Here is a 22,094-nt window from a genome sequence, read left to right as displayed (position 1 = left end):
CTGTGATCTGATACAATTTCATTCACAGAAATGCAATTTGGCCAACTAAAAAAATTGATGTGACCAGTCACTAGACATTTTTCAATTGGAGACCTGAATTTTTTTTTACAGTGTAAACATTTTATTCATCATGGAATCTTGAATTTTTTTGATCATGGTTTCCACAAAAATGCTAAAACAGATTAAGAGTTATTTGTAATCATATTTCACAATAAAAAAATGTAGTGTATTATTAGTCAAATAAAGGCACCCTTGGTGAGAATGAGACCTATTTTAAAAGCAGGGAAAAAAGTACAGACCCCAAACTTGTAAACTGTATTGTACATTGTTTTATGCTCATTTTTCAATACTTTGGATGAAAAAACACAGTTTCTTCGATGGTTTAATTCCCCCCACCCCACCCCACTTTAGACTTATTACTTTTACAGTTATTGTTAATTGCAGTTAATTACTTTAGACAGTCGATGTATCTCTGCTCCATAAAGATGATGTGCTTATTATGAACTTTCTAGTCAAATTCATCTCATTCAGTTTATAAAATAAGTCCATGTATCAGCTTTTAATCATCCAACTCTTATGTGCTTCCTTTTTTAAGGCCTTTGTGTTTACTGATTTGTTGTCCTCGGGTGCGGTTTCTTTCTTGAACATTGAGTGCTGTTAGGGCCTGCACCAACAATCACACAAACAAAAGCAGGATGAAACAAGTAGTTGTGTCTTTTGCCTTCTTTTATTTATGGAATGATAAATCCTTCCTATTTGCCCATGGTATCATTGCAGGCGTTAGTATGTGTGCGTTTCCATTCATGACCATAGAACATGTGTGGGCTTGTGAGTTTAAAGTACTTTTTTTAGCGGCGGGTGATGAAACCCTGCAGTCTTGTCTGTCATCACTCAGCCTACAGCTTCAACCTTTAATTAGCACTTTTTTCCCATCATTCCTCCTTATCTATGATTTGCCTCTCTTCTTTTTCCCCATCCCATCAATTTTCCCATCCTGCTCTTCTCTCTCCCTCTGACCCTACATTGTCAGAATATGGTCCTCACCGCCTGCCGGTAAGTTTAGTGTGTAGACGTTTGCAGAGACTGCTTCTCTTGTCCGACCCCCCTGGACAGGGCAGACGAACAATCCCTTCTATACCCGTGACCTCCAGCCCAGAGAGTTCAGCCCAACAGGCTGCTGCCGCTGCTTCTGACGCAAACCCTCCTGCAGGTTACAACCCCTCATAGCCTGCATCCCCGCTCTCCTTTAACCTCCTGACCCCTCCGGCTGCCTGTCTCATGGCTGTCCTGATTTGCTTCTGCACCTCTGGCTATCAAGTGTGTCTCTCTTTCTCTGCCACACTGACGCGCACACATCTAACTTCTGGTCATTCGCACTTACATCCATCAACAGCAGAGCTCTGTTTCAAAACCTAGTAACCTCTTTAAGCATCACATATGCACACCCGATGCATAGCTGTCCCTTTGTTTTGCCCAAAATCCTATATAGGATCACAACCACCGGAGACATTTGGAGGAGGTTTTGATTTGTAAGGCATTTTGATTTTAGTGCTAAGTGTTCAAACGTTTGGGGTTGGTTAGATGTTTTATTTTTGAATTGCATTTATTTGATTTTTAATACATTTTAAAATGTAATTTATTTGTGTGATGACAGCTGAATTTTCAGCATCATTACTCCAGTCTTCATTGTCAGATGATCCTTCCGAAATCTAATATAGTGATTTGCTGCATTATTGATTTTTTTTTTTTTTCAGGATACCTTGATTAATAGAAAGTTCAAATACACAACATGTATTTGAAATATTTTTTTTTTGGTGACTATAAATGTCTTTACTATTATTTTTGATCAATTTAATGCATCCTTGCTGAATATTTGTGACCTTTGTAGATAGTAGACCGTGAGATAACTTACTGGATTTTGAGCAGAGGTCAGATGTCAAATGTTTGCATATGCCATTTGTTAATTCATTCATTTGGAATGCAACCACACAATCATATATAGAGTTGGTTGGTGCTGTTTGGCTTTTTGTTTTCTTAATTTTTCTCCATTTTAAACTTTTAACCCTGATTCACATTTATCTTGTTCTTTCTGCAATATTCCACAAAATACTTCTCAATACCGACAGTGATATGGGATGCATTCAATTATTGTAGACAAATATGAAATGGTTAGAGGCAAACTGAGCAAATTGTTGTCTATGAAGCTGGGCACTTTAGGAATAGTTAATTTTATTTGATAGGCCTACTGTATGTTATGCATTTTGTGGCATATTTTGTGGCAAGTATTGCGCTATTAGCTTAACATATTGCTATTTACAAACCTATAACAAAAATGAATGACTTCTGATTGCTTTGTAACTGCAAGTCACCGTCAGTTTGAATGCAGGTCTGGCATCTGATTACACTTTTCTGCCACCATCATCCTCGACCCCTGAACTATGGATTGCTGTATGACTTGTTTATTCTGCTTGAAAAGGAATACTTAATTAAAGAAGACTGTGCATCAGTTTGTTCTTTATAAACTGCGCTCCTTTATTTGCTCCTCCTGGATGCCATTTCAAGTTTTTTTTTTTTAGGAACAGCCTACCCAATCTTTAACCCTTGGCTTTGTGTCTTTAACTCAGAATTAAGCCTCTTAGAATCCTCTTTACAGAGTTTGTGGCTTTTGAGTTTGTTGTGGGAAGGTTTTTTTTTTTTTTAATCCTGCCTGCGCTGCAGTGTTTCCTGAGGATTTAGGTCTGCACTTGTGTGTTTGTACTGGCTCTGTTGTTGTTTCAGTTTTTCAGTACGTCTTATTTTTGTTTCAGATTCTCCCTCATCTGTGGTAAACAAACAGCTTGGATCCATGACTCTGGATGAGGAGCAGGGTGCGTCCTTTCCTCTTTTTCCTTCCCTTTTCCTGATTTTCTTTCACTCCCTTGCACCCGAGCTCTGTGCATCAGTAATTGGAGCTGTCTTTGTTCTCAGTCATCTTAAGAAGATTCTGCAGATATGCCTTTCAGTGAACAGAGAAACTTCAGAAAGATACAGAGGCTTTCTGTGAAGCATCATCAGTTAATGGACATGCGCTTAAGTCAATAACTCTCACGATTGTCTTTTTCTCCCCTTCTTTGGGACCAAGTTCATATAAATCTCATCTTTCAAATAATGTCCTGTACACACGGATACATGGTTATTTGTTTCTCACTCTTTAGTTAATGAGTTCACCCTCCGTGAGGCTGATGTGGGCTTGCAACATCAGAATTTGTCTTAAAGGAGTCATATCACGAGATTTTTCTTTATTGTGCTATAAAAACCTTCTTGAAATTCCAGAATTACAGAACTTCCTTCCTTGTTTAAAATAGTTTTTATCGAAACTAAACTAGAAAAAGGCCTTGTTCAGAAATTTCATATTAACAATATTAAGAAATGACTTTCCACATTTACACTACCGTTCAAAAGTTTGGGGTCGGTAAGATTTTCTTGAATTGTTTCTAAATAGGTCTCTTATGCCCATCAAGGTTGCATTTAAAATTACTGTAAAAACAGTAATACTGTGAAATAATATTACAATTCATTGTAATGTAAATTAAAATGTAATTAATTACTGTGATGGCAATGCTGAATTTTCAGCATCATTACTCCAGTCTTTGGTGTCACATGATCCTTCAGAAATCATGGTTTGTTTTTAAATCATCTTTGGTTTAATAAAAAGTTCAAAAGAACAGCATTTATTTGAAACATAAATATTTTATAACATAAATGTATTTTCTGACATTTGATCAAATTTACTACATTCTTACTGAATAAAAGTAATTTCTCAAAACACACAGAAACTTTTGAACGGTATTGTACGTCAACAACACCTATGCAATGTTGCAGGCCGGATGGTGAAGTAATGAGTGAGATTATACAAATGCTGAGTTTTTGCATTTTTGTTTTTCAATTATAATATTTTTTAATTATATTTTCTTATTGTTTTGTTTATTATTTATAAAAAAAATTATCAAATGATTAAAAAATATTGTATGATATGACTCTTTTAAAATGATCTTGCTATTCTGCTTTGGAATATGGAATGTTTCCTAGGAACTGAGGAAACCGATTTTAGAGATATTTCCTCTTTATGGCAGACCTCTTTACTCCATGTCCAAACTGGTGTCTGCACACATTCCCCTTCAGAACAAGATGCTCAAAAAAAAGCTTAAACTTCTTTGCTTACTTTCACTTTCATTGTACAAAATTTCTTTGCTTTGAGTTAACTGCTTGCAGTTGTTGAACTTTAACACACTCTAATCTAATTCTTTAGGGCATGAAGTCTGTGTATACACCTAACCCTTTCCCACATATATTTTGTATATATGTGTACTACAGGTTTGCAGCAAAGACAAATCCCTTTTTATGCTCCACTAGATATCTACAGTGAAATTTCACGATTCTCAGAAGCACAGCTAAAATGAAAATGCTGTTCCTATCCTTTATTTAAAATGTTAAACATTCATGTAAATATTAAGAAGGGAAAAAAAACTCTCAGTGAAATCTGGGCATTTGAAGCTGCTACCTGTGTGTACTGCATTATGTTGGTTCTCAGTATTAACGATACCGTACCACCTTAGCTGTACTTTTGACGACTGTTCTAGGCACAATACCAACTCGTCACAAACTAACTAATATGTCAAAACAGCTGCGTCGTTAGCTGTAGTTATAACGAATGTAATGTTCCTAAGGAAAGCGCACTTTCTGAAAGCTCAGTTTTACATCCGTCGTGTTTCCTCTGTCTGCTTTCCAGGAGGTGCAGAAGCAGCAGAACATGTAATCAGTGATCAGAGTACAGGTATCAGTAAAGCTTCCCAAGAGACGACAGAAACCGTGCCATCCACATCAGCGCCTTCCCTTGGCACCAGCTCTGGTAACAGCAGTGGGAGCGGAAGCAATCCTCCAGGGCCTGGGCGGACAGGCACGGCAGAACCAGTTCTTAGTCTGCACTACAGCACGGAGGGCACCACCACTAGCACCATCAAACTGGACTTCACGGATGAGTGGTGAGCGGCCAGAGAATCAGCCTTGACCTCTGGGGGGGGTTATTTTGAATCAGTCTGATAAATCTTTCACTGAATGATCTCATTGAGTCTGCTAAAGTGGTTACTGAATCAACATGTCACTCGTTTATTGAAGTAGGGGAGCGCAGGGCACAGCCTTATGTGGGGTTAGTTGTAACACGCATAGTTGCCATATCAACATTATTTAGAGATTTTTTTTGCCAAAATTAATAAAAATCTGTGGAAGATATCAGTGAACATTTATTTAACCATAGCAAAACTGCTTTTTTTAGCAAAAGTTTATTTTTAATTTCTGTTTCTTGTTTATTTAAAATAAGACATCTGACATTATTTGAGTCTTATATCTGTTATTTAACAGTTGAGATCGTTCTTTAATGCTTATCTAACCGCAGAAGACACGAGCCAGGGTTTAAATCCCAGTTGTGCAGATGGGGTGTGTTTAAACACTGCGTTACAATGAGCCTCTATTATAACTATGCTATAATATTCTATAGTTTTAAGAATTCTTCAGAGAAACCATGAGAAAAGGGTGAATAATGACAATGTTCAGAAATTATTCATTATTATAATTATGTTTTTAACCAGCAAACATGCTGTCAAACTCAATTTTTTTTTCATGATTAAAAAAAAAATCTTTATATGGATGTAGTGAAGGAGGACATGAAGGTAGTCGGACTGAGAGAAGAGGATACAGAGGATAGAAATAGATGGAGGCAGATGATTCGCTGTGGCGACCCCTGAAGGGAACAGCCGAAAGAAAATTCTTTAAAAAAGTTAAAAATTGTTTTTTATTGACAACATATTTTAGTTTGTCTTGGGTATTTTTTGATTATATCAGGTAACATTTTAAGCTGCCATTTGGTCATGTTACAATGTGCCCCTCACACCTATGGGGCATGTTGTCACATTTCACTTCCATTCTTTTGGGGGTAAATCAAGAAAAAAGTACACACTGTATTAATGAAGCAAAACCACATAATTGTACTAGACATTTGTGAAATTAATATGGGAATAAATAAATACTCTGAACCCCAAGTGGATTTACATAAACTGAGAAAGTCAAAAAGCGTTATGTTGTGCCCCGCTCTCCCCTACAAGTCATTACTTTAACGCATATTCTAAAGCTTTGAGTACTTGCATACATTTTTATCTGTTCATGCATTATCTGAGAATTTATTCAGTGTTTTTCATTGTTGACTAAAATTAAGACTATTAAGGACTGTTTTGTTAATTGAAATAAAGATGAAATAAAATAAAACTAATATTAGATTGATAAAAACCTAAAAAGTGAAAATAAAAGTCTTGAAACTGAAATAAAAGCTGAAGTGCTAATTGCTGTAACTAAAATAAAATATATACTGTAAATATTGTTATTTAAAACTAAAACTATTAAACATGTTTTTTGTTAATTAAAATAAATGTGAAATAAAATACAATTAATTTTAAACAAATTTAAAGTATTAAAATGACTCATTATTATTATGTAAATTAAAGGGGAAAAAACTAATAATATTTACAAAAGCAAATTAAACATTTAAATGAAAATTGAAAATATAAAATTAAAAGCTAATTCAAAATGTTCTTAAATGCTATAATAGAATATAAATAATACTTGGACACACAAGCCAGATGTCAAATATATGCATATAAAACCAGTTCACAAAGACCCATTCTTATGAATTGAACCTATTACTTCCTCCTTTTGTTAATTTTCAGTATGTCATTTTTAAGAAAAGCATTTCTTGGTAATAATGGGTGACTTACTTTCGTCGGTGTCTGTGCACAGGAGCAGTCCAGCGTCCAGTGCCAAAGGCAGCAGTGGAGGACATAAGCCTGGGGAGGTGGTTGAGAGCCAGACCAAAGAGGAGCCCACGGGACAAACCTCAGAGCAGAGTGAGTCAACAACCACATGCCCAATGCTACAGAAGTTGTGTAGGTTGTGGGTTATCTAAACTTCTCTGTCACACAACCAGGGTCAAGCCCACCCTCAGAGAGTCAACCCACACCGGATGGGGCGAAAACTGCAGACAGTGGCAATGAAAAGCCCTCCATCAGTTCTCAAAACAGCACAACATCGACGGCACCACCAGAGGGCCTGTCTGCTGAAGACACAGCTCGTCCCAGCGCACCCTGCCCCTCGGAGGAGCTCCAGGCTGCTGGTTCAGAGGACTGCAGGAGGAGCGAGAGCGCAGGAACGGGTGGTCAGGGTCCGACTCAACCCTCCCGAAATAATCAGGACTCGGATGACAGCGACGACGACCCCATCCTTATCCCTTCAGCCAGGTACAGAGGAGGTCAGGGACAGAGGTATGGACTCTCGTCATGTCAAGATGTATAATGATGCAAATCATCACGATGTGTAGGCAAATGTTATGACAGACGGGAAGTCCCATAAAACACGAGCATGTTTGTGTTAAACAGTGTTTATCTTTTGGACAATCGTAAGTAAAACTCTACTCTTTTCATTAGATTTAATTTCAGAGGATCAGCTGTAGGTGATAGGATGATAAGGTACTGTAATGTTTCTAAGATGGCCACTAATATAATCTAATTGCAAGGAGTGCAGATTTGATTTACTTTTCATTAACCTGACATTTATATTGTGTGGCTGTGTAAAATATGTTATTTACTATATAATGTATGTAATGTATTATTTCCTTTTAACTTTATTTCTGCCTGAGACTGTACAAAATGTGTCAGTAATGGCCCATTGGTTAGTTACTAACCAAGCAAATTAATTTCACGCATGAATTTACAAGTTACCTTATATTAAATTAATAAACTGCTTTCAGATTTCCACAAAAACAAGTAAAAAAAGTATACCAAAACTGCATTTATTTGTTACAGTAAAAATACAGTAAAAACACTAATATTGTGAAATATTATTTAGCATTTAAAATATTTTTTTTCTATTTGAATACATTTTAAAATGTAATTTATTCCTGTGATGGCAAAGCTGAATTTTCACCAGGCATTGCTGCAGTCTTGAGTCACATGATCCTTCAGAAAGCTTTTTTTAATATGCCAAGTTGTTGCTCAAGAATGTTGAAAACAGTTGTGTGGCAAGTTCAATTGTAGTGTATGTGTTTTCCACAGTTTTCTAAAAAAAAGCTCTCTACAAACTAAGTTGATTTAACTACAAAATATTTCTCTTAAAGAGACATTAACCAAAATGTATGTCCATTGAAAACACATTTATAGACAGAAGTTAATACTGTTATTATTATTAGATCATGATATAGGTGAATTATAAAATGGGCCATGATGTAAAGGACAGATTTGAGCTATTTCTAGTGACCGGGATATAGAAAAAACACTTGAGGACCGACCCAGAACCACACACAACACCTTAGCATGTCGAATTTTGCACGATCAAGAAACCCTTATATTTTCTGCAGAAACCTATTCAGATAAAAGTGTCACTCTCGTTCAATGCTGTAAGACGTATCAAAACTGTTTAAGCTTGTGAAAATTTGACCATCCTGGACTAATATTGCATTGATAATGAGCTAATGAGTTGTAGTGTTTTTGTGCATGGATGCATTTCATGAGCGATATTCTATGTGCTCCATCTGTAATAGACGCTCCGCCGCGGCTCGCATCCAGGAGTTGTTCCGCAGGAGAAAGGAAAGGCGTGAGATGGAGGAGAGTGAGACTCAGAACATCAGGAGACCCTCTGTCAAGATGATGTACAAGGGTCACCGCAACTCCAGGACCATGGTACGCTGGCACTGTACGCTGTACGCTGTATTAGAGTCTGTCCACAGTCTGATGCATATTGTACACAAAAAGCATTTGCTTTTATTTTATTATTTCTAGAACATAAAAAGTCATGTTTTGTAAAGAACCATTCACAGACATTTGGCTTTATTTACCTGGTTGTGCATGTAGATTAAGGAGTCATGTTTCTGGGGAAATAACTTTGTGATGAGTGGCTCGGATTGTGGACACATCTTCATCTGGGACAGACACACGGGAGAGCACCTGATGCTACTGGAGGCCGACAACCATGTGGTCAACTGCCTTCAGCCCCACCCTTTTGACCCCAGTGAGCAAAAAAAAGCACCTAAAACCGATAGATTGAACATGCCATTAAAGGCTTCATTTTAGATGATTTGGATCACATCATTTTCTGACATTGTTTTTTTTGTGCAGTTCTTGCGTCATCTGGAATTGACTATGACATTAAGCTGTGGTCGCCTTTGGAACAGTCACCATCATTTAACAGAGTCCTTGCTGATGAGGTATGGACAGTGTTTTCTATTTTATTTTACAAATAAAGTTCTGTTTTCACCCTTCAGACTTTAAAATGTGTAATGTTTAAAATGTTAAAGTGCATGCAGTAACACAGACCTGTTGTTTGCGTTTCGATGTAATTGAAATCCCCAGTAGAGGGCACCAGAGCTCTTAGTACTGTGGTTGTTTAAGCCTAATGAACTGATTTATAGGGGCAGGCAAATCTATTAAACAGAAGTTTTTAAAAGCAGTTGTATTGGCATATCAATGCCTATAACTATAGGAGTAAATAAGCCAATTATATAAATGTACACATGGATTTAATCCGTTTGTGTGTTGTAGGTGATTGCTTGTAATGAGTTAATGCTGGAAGAGACGAGGAACACGATCACTGTCCCTGCTTCCTTCATGCTCCGAATGCTGGCATCATTAAATCACATCAGAACAGGTGAACTTCTCCTGTTCCTTTTTGAATATCTCTTAATTGATCCAAGTCACATTCACATAATATTAATGTAATAGATTTGTAGTGAGGTCCAAAAGCCTTTGGCCTTTGAAGATTTGGAAAATTAAATAAATAGATAAATAAAAATCAAACAAAATAAGTTAAGGACCAAATTTGCAAGACACATTTATTTAAAATTCTGCAGTTTTTCTAGGTCTCTAATCAAAGTTTGGAGATGGTAGGATTCTTACATGTTTTTGAAATATAACTATTTTATGCTTTAAGCTTGCATTTTTTAAAATCAAAAATACTGTAAAACATAGTACTGTTAAAACTGTTAAAAATAAACAGTTTATTTTTAATTTATTTTAAAATGTAATTCATTTCTGTGATGGCAAAGCTGAATTTCCAGCAGCATTACGCCAGTCTTCAGTCACATGATCCTTCAGAAATCATTCTAATATGCTTATTTGGTGCTTAAGACACATTTCTGATTATGAACAAGATTTAAAACCTTGCTTAATATGTGTGGAAACCGGATTTTTTTTTTTCAAGAACAGAAAGTTCAAAAGAACAGCTGTTTTTTCCTATCAAGTCTTTTATTTCCACTTACGATCAATTGAAAAAGTTCAAAAAGTTTCAAAAACTAATGTTGGATGTTTGATGGAGTATTTCTGTGTCAAAAATACTCCTTCCAGTTTCTCACAAGTTTCGGAGAGTTTTTTTCGAGTATGGGTCGGCTTGACGTCGACAGAGCGGAAAGTCCTTGTATGGGCCGTACGGGATCTTCTCCTGGTAGGGTGCGCGTGACTAGAACGAGAGAGGAAATGCACGCCTATAAACACTGCTCTCAAGGTGCAGATCCAGTCGTCTGTGAACACTTCTGATGCGCCACGCTCCACTTTATTCCTATGGGTGACATCAAGCGACTTCAACGCTTCAGCACAGCATTCCGGGAAGGCAGTGTTGCATTTGAACAGATCTGAACGCAGAAATGACGGGAAGCTTCATAACATCACGCTTCAGTCGTATCGCAAAAGTGGATCTCCACAGTCACTGCTGTCACAGACTTCACGAAATCAACAGTTACCAAAAAAGTGTGTTTTTGACGGAGCGGTCTATGTATAACGTTACACTAGTCTGACGTGCAAAACTGTTTTGCTTGCTACTGCTAAGGTTTAGTCGCATACAATAGTCAATAAACCAAATCATGTCATCATAAACTGCGAGTAAACCCACACAAATGTTGACACTAAATACAGTAACTTACATACCACAGAGACGGACGTCCTGCTGTTGTTGTTTCTCTTGTTCCTTTTATTTTAGCCTCCGGATCTGATTCTGGATCATATATATATATATATATATATATGTACGAGTTGAATCTGATTGATAGCCATGGTTTATTTAGGGTAGCGTTTTCTTCTCCACGCTTGAGGACGTCACCTCTTTGTGTGCTTTTGTCATTCTTTAGCTCCGCCCACACGATACGCCTCCAGGTGCTCGTTTATTTCCGGAAAGACTCGGTACAGCCTATATTTCTTTTATAAATATAACAAAACTAAAGACTTTTCGGAGATATGAAGGATGCAATACTAGTCTATAGGTACTCAAGATTGAGTGAAACTGAGTGTCACCCCCCCCCACCCCCCCAAAGCAAAAGACATGTTTTTTTTATCTTTTAAAAGTCTCATATATCAATGATTTTTACACCTGCAGTGTTTGTCAGTGGATACTTGTACTACCATTTGGCTTTACCACCTCGAACGAATGTCTAACTGACCAATCTATCTTCCTCTCCCCCTCTCTTTTTCTCAGACCGTGTGGAGGGTGACCGTTCGGAAGGATCTGGACAAGAGAACGAGGATGAACAGTAGCTCCCCTGCTAAAAGTGAATGGTTTTTTGCTACAGTGCACTTGAGCATTTGAGATTTGTACAAGTTACAAAATAGAGTATTTCCTTATTAGTTCAGTTTTTGGCATTGTTATTTTTTAACGAGACTTTTCTAACTAATTACTCTATATGAGAGTAAACTGCGTCTGGGGATTTCATGCAAACAAGACAAAATGTAAGAAATGAGAAGATGAGACTAGATGGCTGGTGCTTGAGAGTATTTAAGTGCAATATTAATTTGTTAAATCAAACGGTTGAGCTTTGAATGGTGTTAAGTGTGAAATCTTATTGTAGCCTCAAATGAAGAACTCAGATGTTTGTATACCATGAATTATGCATGTCAAACATGAGTTTGCTGAAAACATGTTCTCTTAGTCTCTAACAATGTTGTGTATAAAAAAGGCTCTTTTTTTTGTCATTACTGAATCTTGCCTAATCCCAAGTACAGGTACTACTTGCAATATTTCATTATCCAAAACAGGCACATTGTTACACTGCGGAATGTTTATGAAAGTTTATTAAAATGAGAACCATTTTTGACTCGGTCTATACATACAACCCACTGCTGTCTAGCCAAATGGTTCTAGCATCAGTTAGCAGGTCGTGTTTCTTTCTCCTAACAGCACAGATGGCCTTTTGTTGTGGCAGCTGTTAGCCTGAGCATTCAGCTAAGTGACTAGTAATTGCTGGGAGAAGCTAAGGTGAAAATTCTAGCATGTCATTCTATGCTATGCTATCCTCATTCAGCACTGTTAAGGAATGCAAGCCATTTTTTTTTAAATGTCTACAGATTTTCAAATTAATTTCCAGTTCCTTTTCAAACAATGTACCAGAGGACAGTTTAAACATTAAATGTTTTGTGATTTAAACGAAACATGACTGAAAGCTTGAGTACCCATAAAGAATTTAATAACAGTACAAATAATAAAGAAAGCGTTGTGTGGATTTCAAACAAGTAATGCAGCGTTTTAGCAGTACCACCATTGACAAAAAAAGCCTAATAATATTGGCATATAAATGACTGGCGCAATGCAAAAAGAAGATTCCACAGGAATGATTAATCCTTATTTTTGGAGTATACTAACCAGAGTGAAAACACAAATGTAATCAGTCACTGATCAAACATAAAATCTTCAAGTGCAATTGTACCAATGACTTCAGTAATAACACTTTAGATGTAGCAAATGTATTGTTCTTGCTTCCTCACACAATTGGATTCAATCTAAGCATTTTAATCAGATTTTCCACCTAAGACAATGGATAAAATATGCATCTTAAGAGGTATTCTACCTTTAATTGTTTCCTTTACATGATTAAATGTAAATTCAAAGCCTGAAAAAAATACTTTGGCTATGTCAGAAATCAAATACTCTCAAGTAGGTACTTTTGAATAAGTAATTACTTCACGCCCACCAAAAAAAAGTATAAAGTAATCTGGACGTACTACATTTGCCATGTTGTCATTATCAGCGACCTACCAGCATCAGTTATGTCACTTCACTGCCATTCATAAACCTCTCCAGTGGCTTCACGGGATATTAAAGTGTCCATCGTATTCATGTATTTTCGGTACTATTTTATGAGTACTGTAAAGTCGGACATACTTTTGTCACTTGCTGTTTTTCGCCTACTATATGGTAGGGAAGTATGCAGTTTGGATGCAGCCTCAGTAAGGAGTAAGGGCCTAAAAAAATGGTTTTTTTTTTGTCCACATCAATATAACCAAGACATTTGGTATATTTTCTTTAAAGCTACACTGTGTAACCTTTTTTGTTTATTCTTAGCTAAAAACACGTAGTTCTTTCAAAAATATGAGCTCATTACTTTATTACTTGAAAGAAGTAAATATACATTATTCTCGTAAGTTTATAATATGCCATTGAAAATACATACGGGTGAGGGGTTCGAATGCCGGTCGCCATGTTGCCCCTTCATCTTGAAAGTACATTAGCCAAAGAGGGACATACCCGTAAATTCAAGCTTCGCCTTTCGCGTTTTAACACTCGATGGCACCGTGTTGAATGTGAAGAGGGGGATTGCCATGTTAATCTTGGGACTAAATCGGCCACCGTTGGAGTTAAAACGAAATCAGAATTGAGAGGAACAGAAACTATTATTCACTGGATGGTCATACACCTCTTCACCACTAGATGGGGGAAAATATCACACGGTGTAGCTTTAAACCTTGTGGTGCTTAAAATAATTGAATATATTAATAAACATGAACTTGAAAAGTTGAGAAGACATTCTCTAGGATATTCATTCATACAGCCAGTACACAGTATAAAACAGAGTGGTTACAGTTTCCTTGTAAGAAAAGAGTAAACATAATACATACGGTACCCAAAAGAGGCAAAATGCCTGACAATATACGAGGGCTGTACATGATTTTAAACATAACTTATTCTGGTGAGTGACAGTAGGACTTCTAGTACCTGATACATTGCAGGTACAGCCATCATTGTAGGTCTTTGGTCTCACCAAGGCAAGTAGCAGCAGTTGCTTCTAGAATAATCAAGTATAAGTTTGTTACCTAGTATGTAAATTACACATAAACCACTGTATATTTGTAAACATATGCCAATGTGTTTGTTGAACGTTCTGTACCTTTAAAAGCTAAAGATTACAATGATTCTGGTTGTTTAAGAAGTTCACTGAGTCCAATAACTACATGGAACTGTCACCTATTTTTTCCTCTTGCTCCGCTTCCTCCTCCTCATCATCATCTTTAACTATTCCTTCATCAATGCTTTCCATTCTGAGTCTCTGTCCATCCAGGTAACGGGGAGCTCTCTGCGTGTTTCGTACCGTAAACAGGCTTGTGGGAATTTGAGTCCATTCCCCAAAGAGTTGTAGCTTGGCATCATTCTCTATAGCCATAGCCAGAGAGGACGCAAAGCTGTCCAGAGAGTTATGGATGTCTGCTGTCACTTGTTCTACTGAGGGGTCACCTTGAGGAAAATAAATGGAAAGTTAAAATATTTCAGATTCTGCTTTGTTTAAATTAATTAGGTATTGTCTGTCAGTTTGTAAAAATCCCATTTATAGTAGTGTATTTTCAATGGAGGTTTATGGTGCCAGATGGAAAAGCATAAAAATTTGAGTTGTTTAAATTTAAACTTTTGAGTTGGGACTACTGTGCTAGACAGCATGCACAAACCTTTTTGTCTACATTTCCATAAATGTATCGGGTGAAAATTATCAATCAATCAACTTTATTTATATAGCACTTTTACAATGATGATTGCTTCAAAGCAGCTTCACAGTAGTAAACAGGACAATATTGCAATAAATTTTGATTTGGCTGTACAGTCGATCTGGAAAAAACATGATCAGCTTATTTTAATTTATCATATAGCAACAATGTTGGCAGATAAGTATTATAGTTTAAAGAATTAAATAAGACCTAATTAATTAATTTTATTAGTATATTTAGTTGAATAACTTGGATCATAATTTTAGTGTCCCCAACTGAGCAAGCCAAGCCAAAGGTGACAGTGCCAAGGAACCAAAACTCCATCAGGGCATGATGGAGAAAAATAAACCTTGGGAGAAACCAGACTCAGTCGGGGTGCCAGTTCTCCTCTGGCCTATCAACAAACAGTGTATGATTAATATTCTCGCAACCTTACAGGTCAGAAATCATATTAGATCGGAATTTTCAAAATTTCTGGGTATCATGCAAGAGACGGGTTTATTCAGGATGGTGGGTTACATAAGAATATGAATATTAGATTACATAAGAATATGAATATTAGAAAATTGCCAATGTGAATTGGCTTAATATGGCCATAACAGCTTAAAGACTAGATATAATTTTGCAAAGTGCTTCATCGCTTAATTAGTCTCAAGTAAATGCGTTTAAAGTCCTATGACTATACTTTCTCAACGGTGTGCATGTAAACTTGCACAAACTGTACTGTTCAAAAGCTTGGGTCAATACGTTTTTTTTATTTTTAGAAATTAATACTTTTATTCTACAAGGATGCATTAAATTGATCAAAACTCAGAAAATACTTTGCATGTTGTTTATTTTTACACAATGTAAAACAAAAATAACATTTAAAAGAAATTATGTTTTTTGAACTTTGTATTAAAGAAATATTAGTAGAGAATAGAATAGAGAGTAAATGCACCACAGTTTCCAAATAAATCATGTAAAAAAAACAATTTTCATTATTGATAAGAAATGTTTTTACAGCACCAAATCATCATATTAGAATGCTTTCTGAAGGAATTGTTTTACAGAAAATTCCAATTTGGCATCACAGGAAAAACGTTTTTCTTTTTCAAAATGTAATTTATTTTAAACTGTTTTACTCCCTTTTTGATCAAATAAATACAGCCCTGTTGAGCATAAGAGACTTCTTCTATAATATTAAAAACTCTTACTGACCCTATTTAGAATAAAACAAACTGTTATTGGTGTCAATTAAAATGTTCTATACTATTATCTTTCACAAGGATCCACTTATGTGCTTGGTTTTGTACTGGTGCATTTTTGTATTAGTCAGATTTAAAATAAGACCATGTTATATACCTTTATGAATCTGATCCACTTGGTCCTCAAATGTGACAGAACTTCTTCTCTTATTGGCAGAACAGTGGGCTGAGTAGGAGGGCTCGGACGTGTAGCTGTCCAACAGCATGACGTCTGTAGCTAGCGGGTAAATCACAGCAGGCATCTTTCAATCAAAATATCAGTTTTAACACTGCTTACCACCACCCACCCACACCAGTCTGGACACTGTGGGAGAGCCGCTGAGCATCGCCGTCTGTCTGATATGCGATACTCATGGGCTCTGTGTTTCCTCAAATGGCAAACCCTGATAACAGCAGTCCGCAAGCCAACAAAACACCTCTGCTGACTGCTCCGATCTGTGGGGGTTGCTGCTATTTGGTTTTCTTGTACTCAAAGAGGTAAGGATGCGGTGATATCAAAATTCTGGCTGATACTTTTAAATTATGATATTAAAAATAATATTCCATTGTGACAAAATATAACCGTTTAAAAATAGAGTTAGAAATCATAAATAAATCAAATTACTGTCAATTTTAAATGTTAAAAATTAATTTAGGCATCACAACAATAATATAATGTATGTGACACTGGAACATTTATTTTGATATTTGTTAAGGATTACATCTAACTGTTTTTAAATTCAAATGTTTTTAAAGAATAATTTAAGCATTAGATGACAACAAAGGTAATCTACCTTTGAAAAAGTAGCATACACAAATGATAATACAATATTGACTGATACTTACAAAATGTTCACGTTAGATGATGTGGAGTTCCAAAAAAGACATAAAAGTTGTCTCAACCATTAATGTATTATTCAAGTCATCTAAAGCCATTGGATTTTGTAGAGTTTATTATGCATTGAATGTATCTAGTATGGCTTCAGAAGACTTGAAATACAGCTCATGGGTAGCAGTGCCTACATGCATTTTTGAGATGGAAAGTAATTGCCTGCATTTATTTATTTATTTTTGAGAAAGAGCACCCAGGACATTTAAATACCTAAATTACCTTATTAAATCGAATGCTAAATACCTTATTTTTTGTTCCACAGAAGAAAGTAGTAGTCATAGAGGTTTGGAACAACATGAAGGTGCATTAATTACCACAAAACTTTCAGGATAAACTATTCCTTTAAAAGTTATTTGACCCATGTGAGACAACTAATAGAAAGTCTACCTGAGTCTTGTGTATAGCTGAATCCAGTGTCTCCCGTGCTGCTACCACGGCCCAGGAGCTGCCCACCACCCACTAACATGGCCGTCAGGTGAGGTGACATCCCCAAATCTGTTAAACAACAAAGACTCTCAGACATCCCATACAAACATTCGGTTATGAAAAATCAGAGGGAAAAAAATTACAGCAGCAGGCTCACCTGTTATCCGGTTAGAGATGCTAAAGAGACGAGAGGTCCGGTGCCGTATAACAAAAGACTCTCTGTAGTAGCGGTCGCCATAGCACATGCCCAACAGTTCCTTACGTACGGTCTTGTTCCACAGCCCATAAATAAGCGGATGACACACGGCACTTGTAAAGGACAGCCAGGAGACTAGGGTCTCCATCTGTGGAGAAACACTGTATGTACCCCACAGTGCTTCAGTGCTTATAACTACCACATATGGACCCCAAGTTGTTAGGAATGTCCCCAGCACCACCAAAATGGTGACAAATGCCTTGCATTGGCTCCCAGAGTAGATCAGGCTCTTGCGGCTACCACTAGAAGATGTGGATGTATTGGAGTTCTTGCGGCCGTTCTTCTGAGAGCTGGACTCCTCCTGAGCCACCACCACGCTACCGCAGTACACCTTGCGAGCTTTGATGCGGGCCACGCGGAAGATGATGCCATAGCAGACCAGCATGGCCACCAGTGGCAGAAGGCAGCACCAAGTAACCCAGAAGGCGGTATAGCTGATCTCTTTGTGCCAAGCCACCGTGCAGGTCCACTTGAAGCGGTCAAACTCGAAAGCGGACCAACCAAAAAGCGGCGGAAGGCATCCGACCAGGGAGTGGAGCCACACGTAAACAATGGCGAGCACAGCTCGGTTTCCCGTGATTTTCATGGGGTAGATCATGGGATATAATACGGCATAGTACCTAGACATTGATATAATACAGATACACTTCAATCAGTCCCTCATGAGTTTACTAGTCAATGAAACAACAAGGAGGTCTTTCTCTAACTGCCAGAAATTAAGTATGGTCCTTAAGTTTCTCAAATGGGCACAAGGGTTTGTGTGTATTGATAGAGCTGAATAGGTCTGATGTTTTTCAATATGCATCTTGTTCATAAAAACAGAGGAACTGTTCAAGCAAGACTAGACTTCAGTGTCATAGTGAACTGCTGAAAGAATTACAGTGTGGTTATTGACTACAGCAGTCAAAAAGCATGTTTTGCCAAGAACTGTTCTTAAATTAACTTGAATTAGAGATTTTATTATAATACAACATGTGAATGAACATTCAAGTATATTTACTTATGGGTCAATAAGTAGTCTGGCATAATCTCTTATAATTATTTCTTTGGAAAAAAAATGAATAACTGCTCACCAATATTTAATACCAAACCTAACTAACACCAACATGCTGAAAAACAAACATAACACAGGAAATGATTTCATAAAGAGGACCTCTGCAACCCCTTGTGTCAAGGTCAATTAATCTTTTAAAATATCAAATAATTTGACATTTTTATGACATGACTCAAGCTGTAAAATGCCATGTGGAGTTTTATATTTATGACATTTATATTTATTAATATTAATTTTTTTATAAAAAATATTTATAAAATGTAAGGTTTTTTTATGTTTTTGAAAATAGTCTCTTAATCTCACCAAAGCTGCATATGATCAAAAAATATTATTACAATTTAAATTAACTTTTTTGTTTAAATACATTATAAAATGCAATTTATTTAATTTATGATAAAGCTAAATTGTCATCAGCCATTTTTTTGTGTCACATATTTTTTTTTAGATATCATTCTAATATGCTTATTTGGTGCTAAAGAAACACGTCTTATTATTATTGATGCTAAACACAGTTGTGCTGCTTGATATTTTTGTGGAAACTTTTTTTGTAATATGTATGAATAAATGTATATTTCATAAATGTCTTTACTGTCTTTTTATCACGTCAACATGCCTTTGCTAAATAAAAGTATTAGTTTCTCCTTTTGCTTTTTCCTTAGAAATAAATCTAGCTTACCCCCAACTTGTTTTGAATAGCAGTTTATCTCGATCACCCCCCTCCCCATAAAAAAAGTTTTAAAACTGATAAAAGAATATCTTAAAATGATAAAAAACGGTTTCCAAAAAATTGACTGATAGTGTACATGTAAACAACTATGTTTAAGAGATTATGTAAAAAGATCTGTACACTCATATGTGTAAGACATAAGGAAATGTGTTAGTTTTTACTTGATTGTTACACCACAAGGCATTTTTAGAGTCCATTTTCCTTGAACCCATATGTAACCAAATTTAGCTCCCTTTCTTTAACATGACCACTTCTATTGACCCTTGTACACAAGGATTCCTCAAACTACATGATATGATAACAGAACAACTGACCTGTCAATGGCAATGGCTCCCAGTGTAAGCATGCTAGATGAGCTGACGAGTAGATGGATGAGTGCTGTGAAGTTGCACCACACCACCCCAAACACCCAATCCCGACGTACCGAGCTGGCCGCAACAAAGGGCAGCGTTAGTACAGACAGCAGCAAATTGGACAAAGTCAGGCTGAAGACAAACTTGTTACTGGGTGTCAGCAAGTAGGGCTTCTTATATAGCGTCACCACGATGACCAGATTCCCCAAACATGCCAGTATGGCTATGATGATGATAGAGACAGATTCCAAGACCACGAGCCCACCGTCGTCCAGGCCATTAGTGGAGTTGGCCACCGCTGTCCCATTCTTAGAGCTGTTCATTATGGGAGGCTGCTGGCTACCCAGAACTGGACAGACATGTTGACAAACTAAAACACATGAGACAAAAAGCAGTCTGGTTAAAGCTGTCTGGAACTTGAGAAATAATCTGGTGTGGTGGGTTTATTCAAGGGTGTACTGTGTAAAGCATTACAAAGCAAGCTGATTTTAATTGTACAAAACACTGTACAAATGTGGATTATGCACAATCTCACAATGTGCTGTTTGTTAAGAATTGAGCTGTGCTGTGAAGAATTGAGTGACCATTTGATCTCAGATCTTAAGTATAAATAAGACTCCTACCAATTTTGAATAACAGGATGTGAATAAAACATAAGTCAATGATATGTACTCAAAATATGAAACTTTTACATCAAAGTTAGCAGGCATAGGCCTAGTGCTGACAGCTGACTAAAAATAACAATACATTTACAATAATTAGACTTAAGATAATCAAAAACTTTAAAAATCACATTTATTAAATTATTTGCACACATATTTGCATATTGTGTGTACTATATGCAGACAAAATATAGCCAAGCTTCACATCAGCTTACTGTAGACGGCTGACAAAAAACAAGATGATCAGAAATTATTGTATAATTTATAAAACTAATGACGACAACAAAAATCAAATAAACAAAACGAATTGTTGGACACATTGCTCATATAAATCACTGAATTTAATAACAAATTATAAAACCATAACATAACATATCATATGTTCAAGTTGTTTACAGTTTAAATGACTTAAGAATCCTAATGCGTTTGGAGCCAGAGCATGTGGATCTGTCATGCCTCTTCAATAAACCGTTCACCATGATGCCCATTCAATGAGCAACCACAGCACAGCAATATGATCAGCTAACGGAGAGAGTGAAGCGCAAGCAGATTTCTTTCTCAAATTTCCAACAACAGCGACATTTTGCATTACACAGAAATTTGCATCTGATTCTTTAGATTCAAAACGCATAGTTTATCCCAATGAAATTATAAATGCATGGATAACGTACCAGCTCCCCAGGCCAGGCGATATCCCGCTATAGTGCAATGCTGGTAACTTTCTCCGGCTGGCTTTGTTAGTGAGCGGCGACTAACTTTAATCCAAAAACTTTATCGCCTCCTGCAATATGTTGGGGTTTCTCATACTCTCGCTGAACGAAAACGCTTTTTGGAGACACATGCTCGAAGTTTCAGCGCAATTTCAAAGTATCCAACGATTCCGTGATGTTCATTTGTTGCGGCTGCTGCGGTCGGCGACGGTGGCGAATAAAGAGGCGCCGCTGACGTCACAATGGCGTCGGAAACCCTCGCCTTAAAAACTTCCCTCCATCTCTACGGTAGCCTACAGTAGGGTCTTGCTTTCACCGACTGCACAATCTGCTCGACTGTGTTCTCATGGGGTATATCATACATACACTACAAATTAATTAGCTCAATCGGCTTAAGCCCTTGATTATTGTAGAAAGCCCCAGATCTTTTTGAAGATTCACTCACGTTCTAGGCTAAACCTCAATAAAACAGATTTTAATATTAATGTCTGTTTTCCACTAAAATATCTAAACATGTTAAAACTAATAAGGCAACTAGCTTAAACAACAAAAAATCTATATGGTAAAAACATCTTTGATGTCAACAAAACGACTATGCATAACACATCAAATAAATAAAAAGAATAAACATATTTTATTTAAATGCATACAAATAAATAATTAAGTAAATAAAATGATAGGGCAAAATGACGGAAATTATGAACTTAGTGAATAGAAATCATTCAGTAATTTAAAAATAAATACTTTATTTGCTTAGTCTGAGTCAGAAATCTTAAAAGGAATTAAGTTCCATAACATGGATTGTAATATTTTGGCCGATTATGAAAGAGGGAAAACTCTTGACAGTTTATACAGTGGTTAAAGCTGATTCTTTTGACCAAGACCACCAAAGCATTATGTTGCATTCACTTATATATATGTGTGTGTGTGTGTGTGTGCGTGTGTGTGTGTGTGCGAGAGCGAGCAGACATTCAATCA

The 22,094-nt window shown here is 36.6% G+C and overlaps 2 protein-coding genes across 10 annotated transcripts in view; one reads left to right on the top strand and one right to left on the bottom strand.

Moving 5' to 3' along the window:
* Positions 1-12,149, top strand: part of dcaf6 (ddb1 and cul4 associated factor 6) — a 33,649-nt gene extending 21,500 nt beyond the window's left edge. For 2 of the 8 annotated variants that reach the window (XM_067444131.1, XM_067444138.1), the window contains exons 11-21: positions 1,031-1,210; positions 2,808-2,867; positions 4,769-5,021; positions 6,826-6,932; positions 7,013-7,346; positions 7,509-7,550; positions 8,621-8,759; positions 8,931-9,087; positions 9,195-9,283; positions 9,618-9,723; positions 11,539-12,149. In XM_067444131.1, the coding sequence (XP_067300232.1) occupies positions 1,031-1,210; positions 2,808-2,867; positions 4,769-5,021; positions 6,826-6,932; positions 7,013-7,346; positions 7,509-7,550; positions 8,621-8,759; positions 8,931-9,087; positions 9,195-9,283; positions 9,618-9,723; positions 11,539-11,597 (1,526 nt within the window). In that variant the 3' untranslated portion in view covers positions 11,598-12,149. The remainder of the gene's footprint in view (positions 1-1,030; positions 1,211-2,807; positions 2,868-4,768; positions 5,022-6,825; positions 6,933-7,012; positions 7,347-7,508; positions 7,551-8,620; positions 8,760-8,930; positions 9,088-9,194; positions 9,284-9,617; positions 9,724-11,538) is intronic. The other 6 variants (XM_067444132.1, XM_067444136.1, XM_067444134.1 and 3 more) reach the window with 6 other exon arrangements.
* A 155-nt stretch (positions 12,150-12,304) lies between these two features.
* gpr161b (G protein-coupled receptor 161b) lies at positions 12,305-21,696 on the bottom strand. Of its 2 annotated transcripts, XR_010905051.1 has the most exons (7): positions 21,078-21,696; positions 19,706-20,114; positions 17,512-18,230; positions 17,316-17,423; positions 16,155-16,274; positions 14,222-14,565; positions 12,305-14,119 (listed from the first exon to the last, which is right to left on the bottom strand). XR_010905051.1 is itself a non-coding variant. In XM_067444139.1 (6 exons), exons 2-6 carry the CDS (start codon positions 20,065-20,067, stop codon positions 14,282-14,284), a joined length of 1,593 nt encoding a protein of 530 aa, XP_067300240.1. In that variant the 5' UTR covers positions 20,068-20,114; positions 21,078-21,696; the 3' UTR covers positions 12,305-14,281. The 2 variants fall into 2 exon arrangements, 1 of the variants encoding a protein (XP_067300240.1); XM_067444139.1 differs by having other exon boundaries at positions 12,305-14,565.
* Between the last annotated feature and the right edge of the window lie 398 nt (positions 21,697-22,094).

This window comes from Pseudorasbora parva, chromosome 5, assembly GCF_024679245.1.
Source record: "Pseudorasbora parva isolate DD20220531a chromosome 5, ASM2467924v1, whole genome shotgun sequence".
NCBI lineage: Eukaryota > Metazoa > Chordata > Actinopteri > Cypriniformes > Gobionidae > Pseudorasbora > Pseudorasbora parva.
The sequence above is the reverse complement of the archived record's forward strand: the minus strand, read 5'-3'. Positions and strand labels throughout refer to the sequence as shown.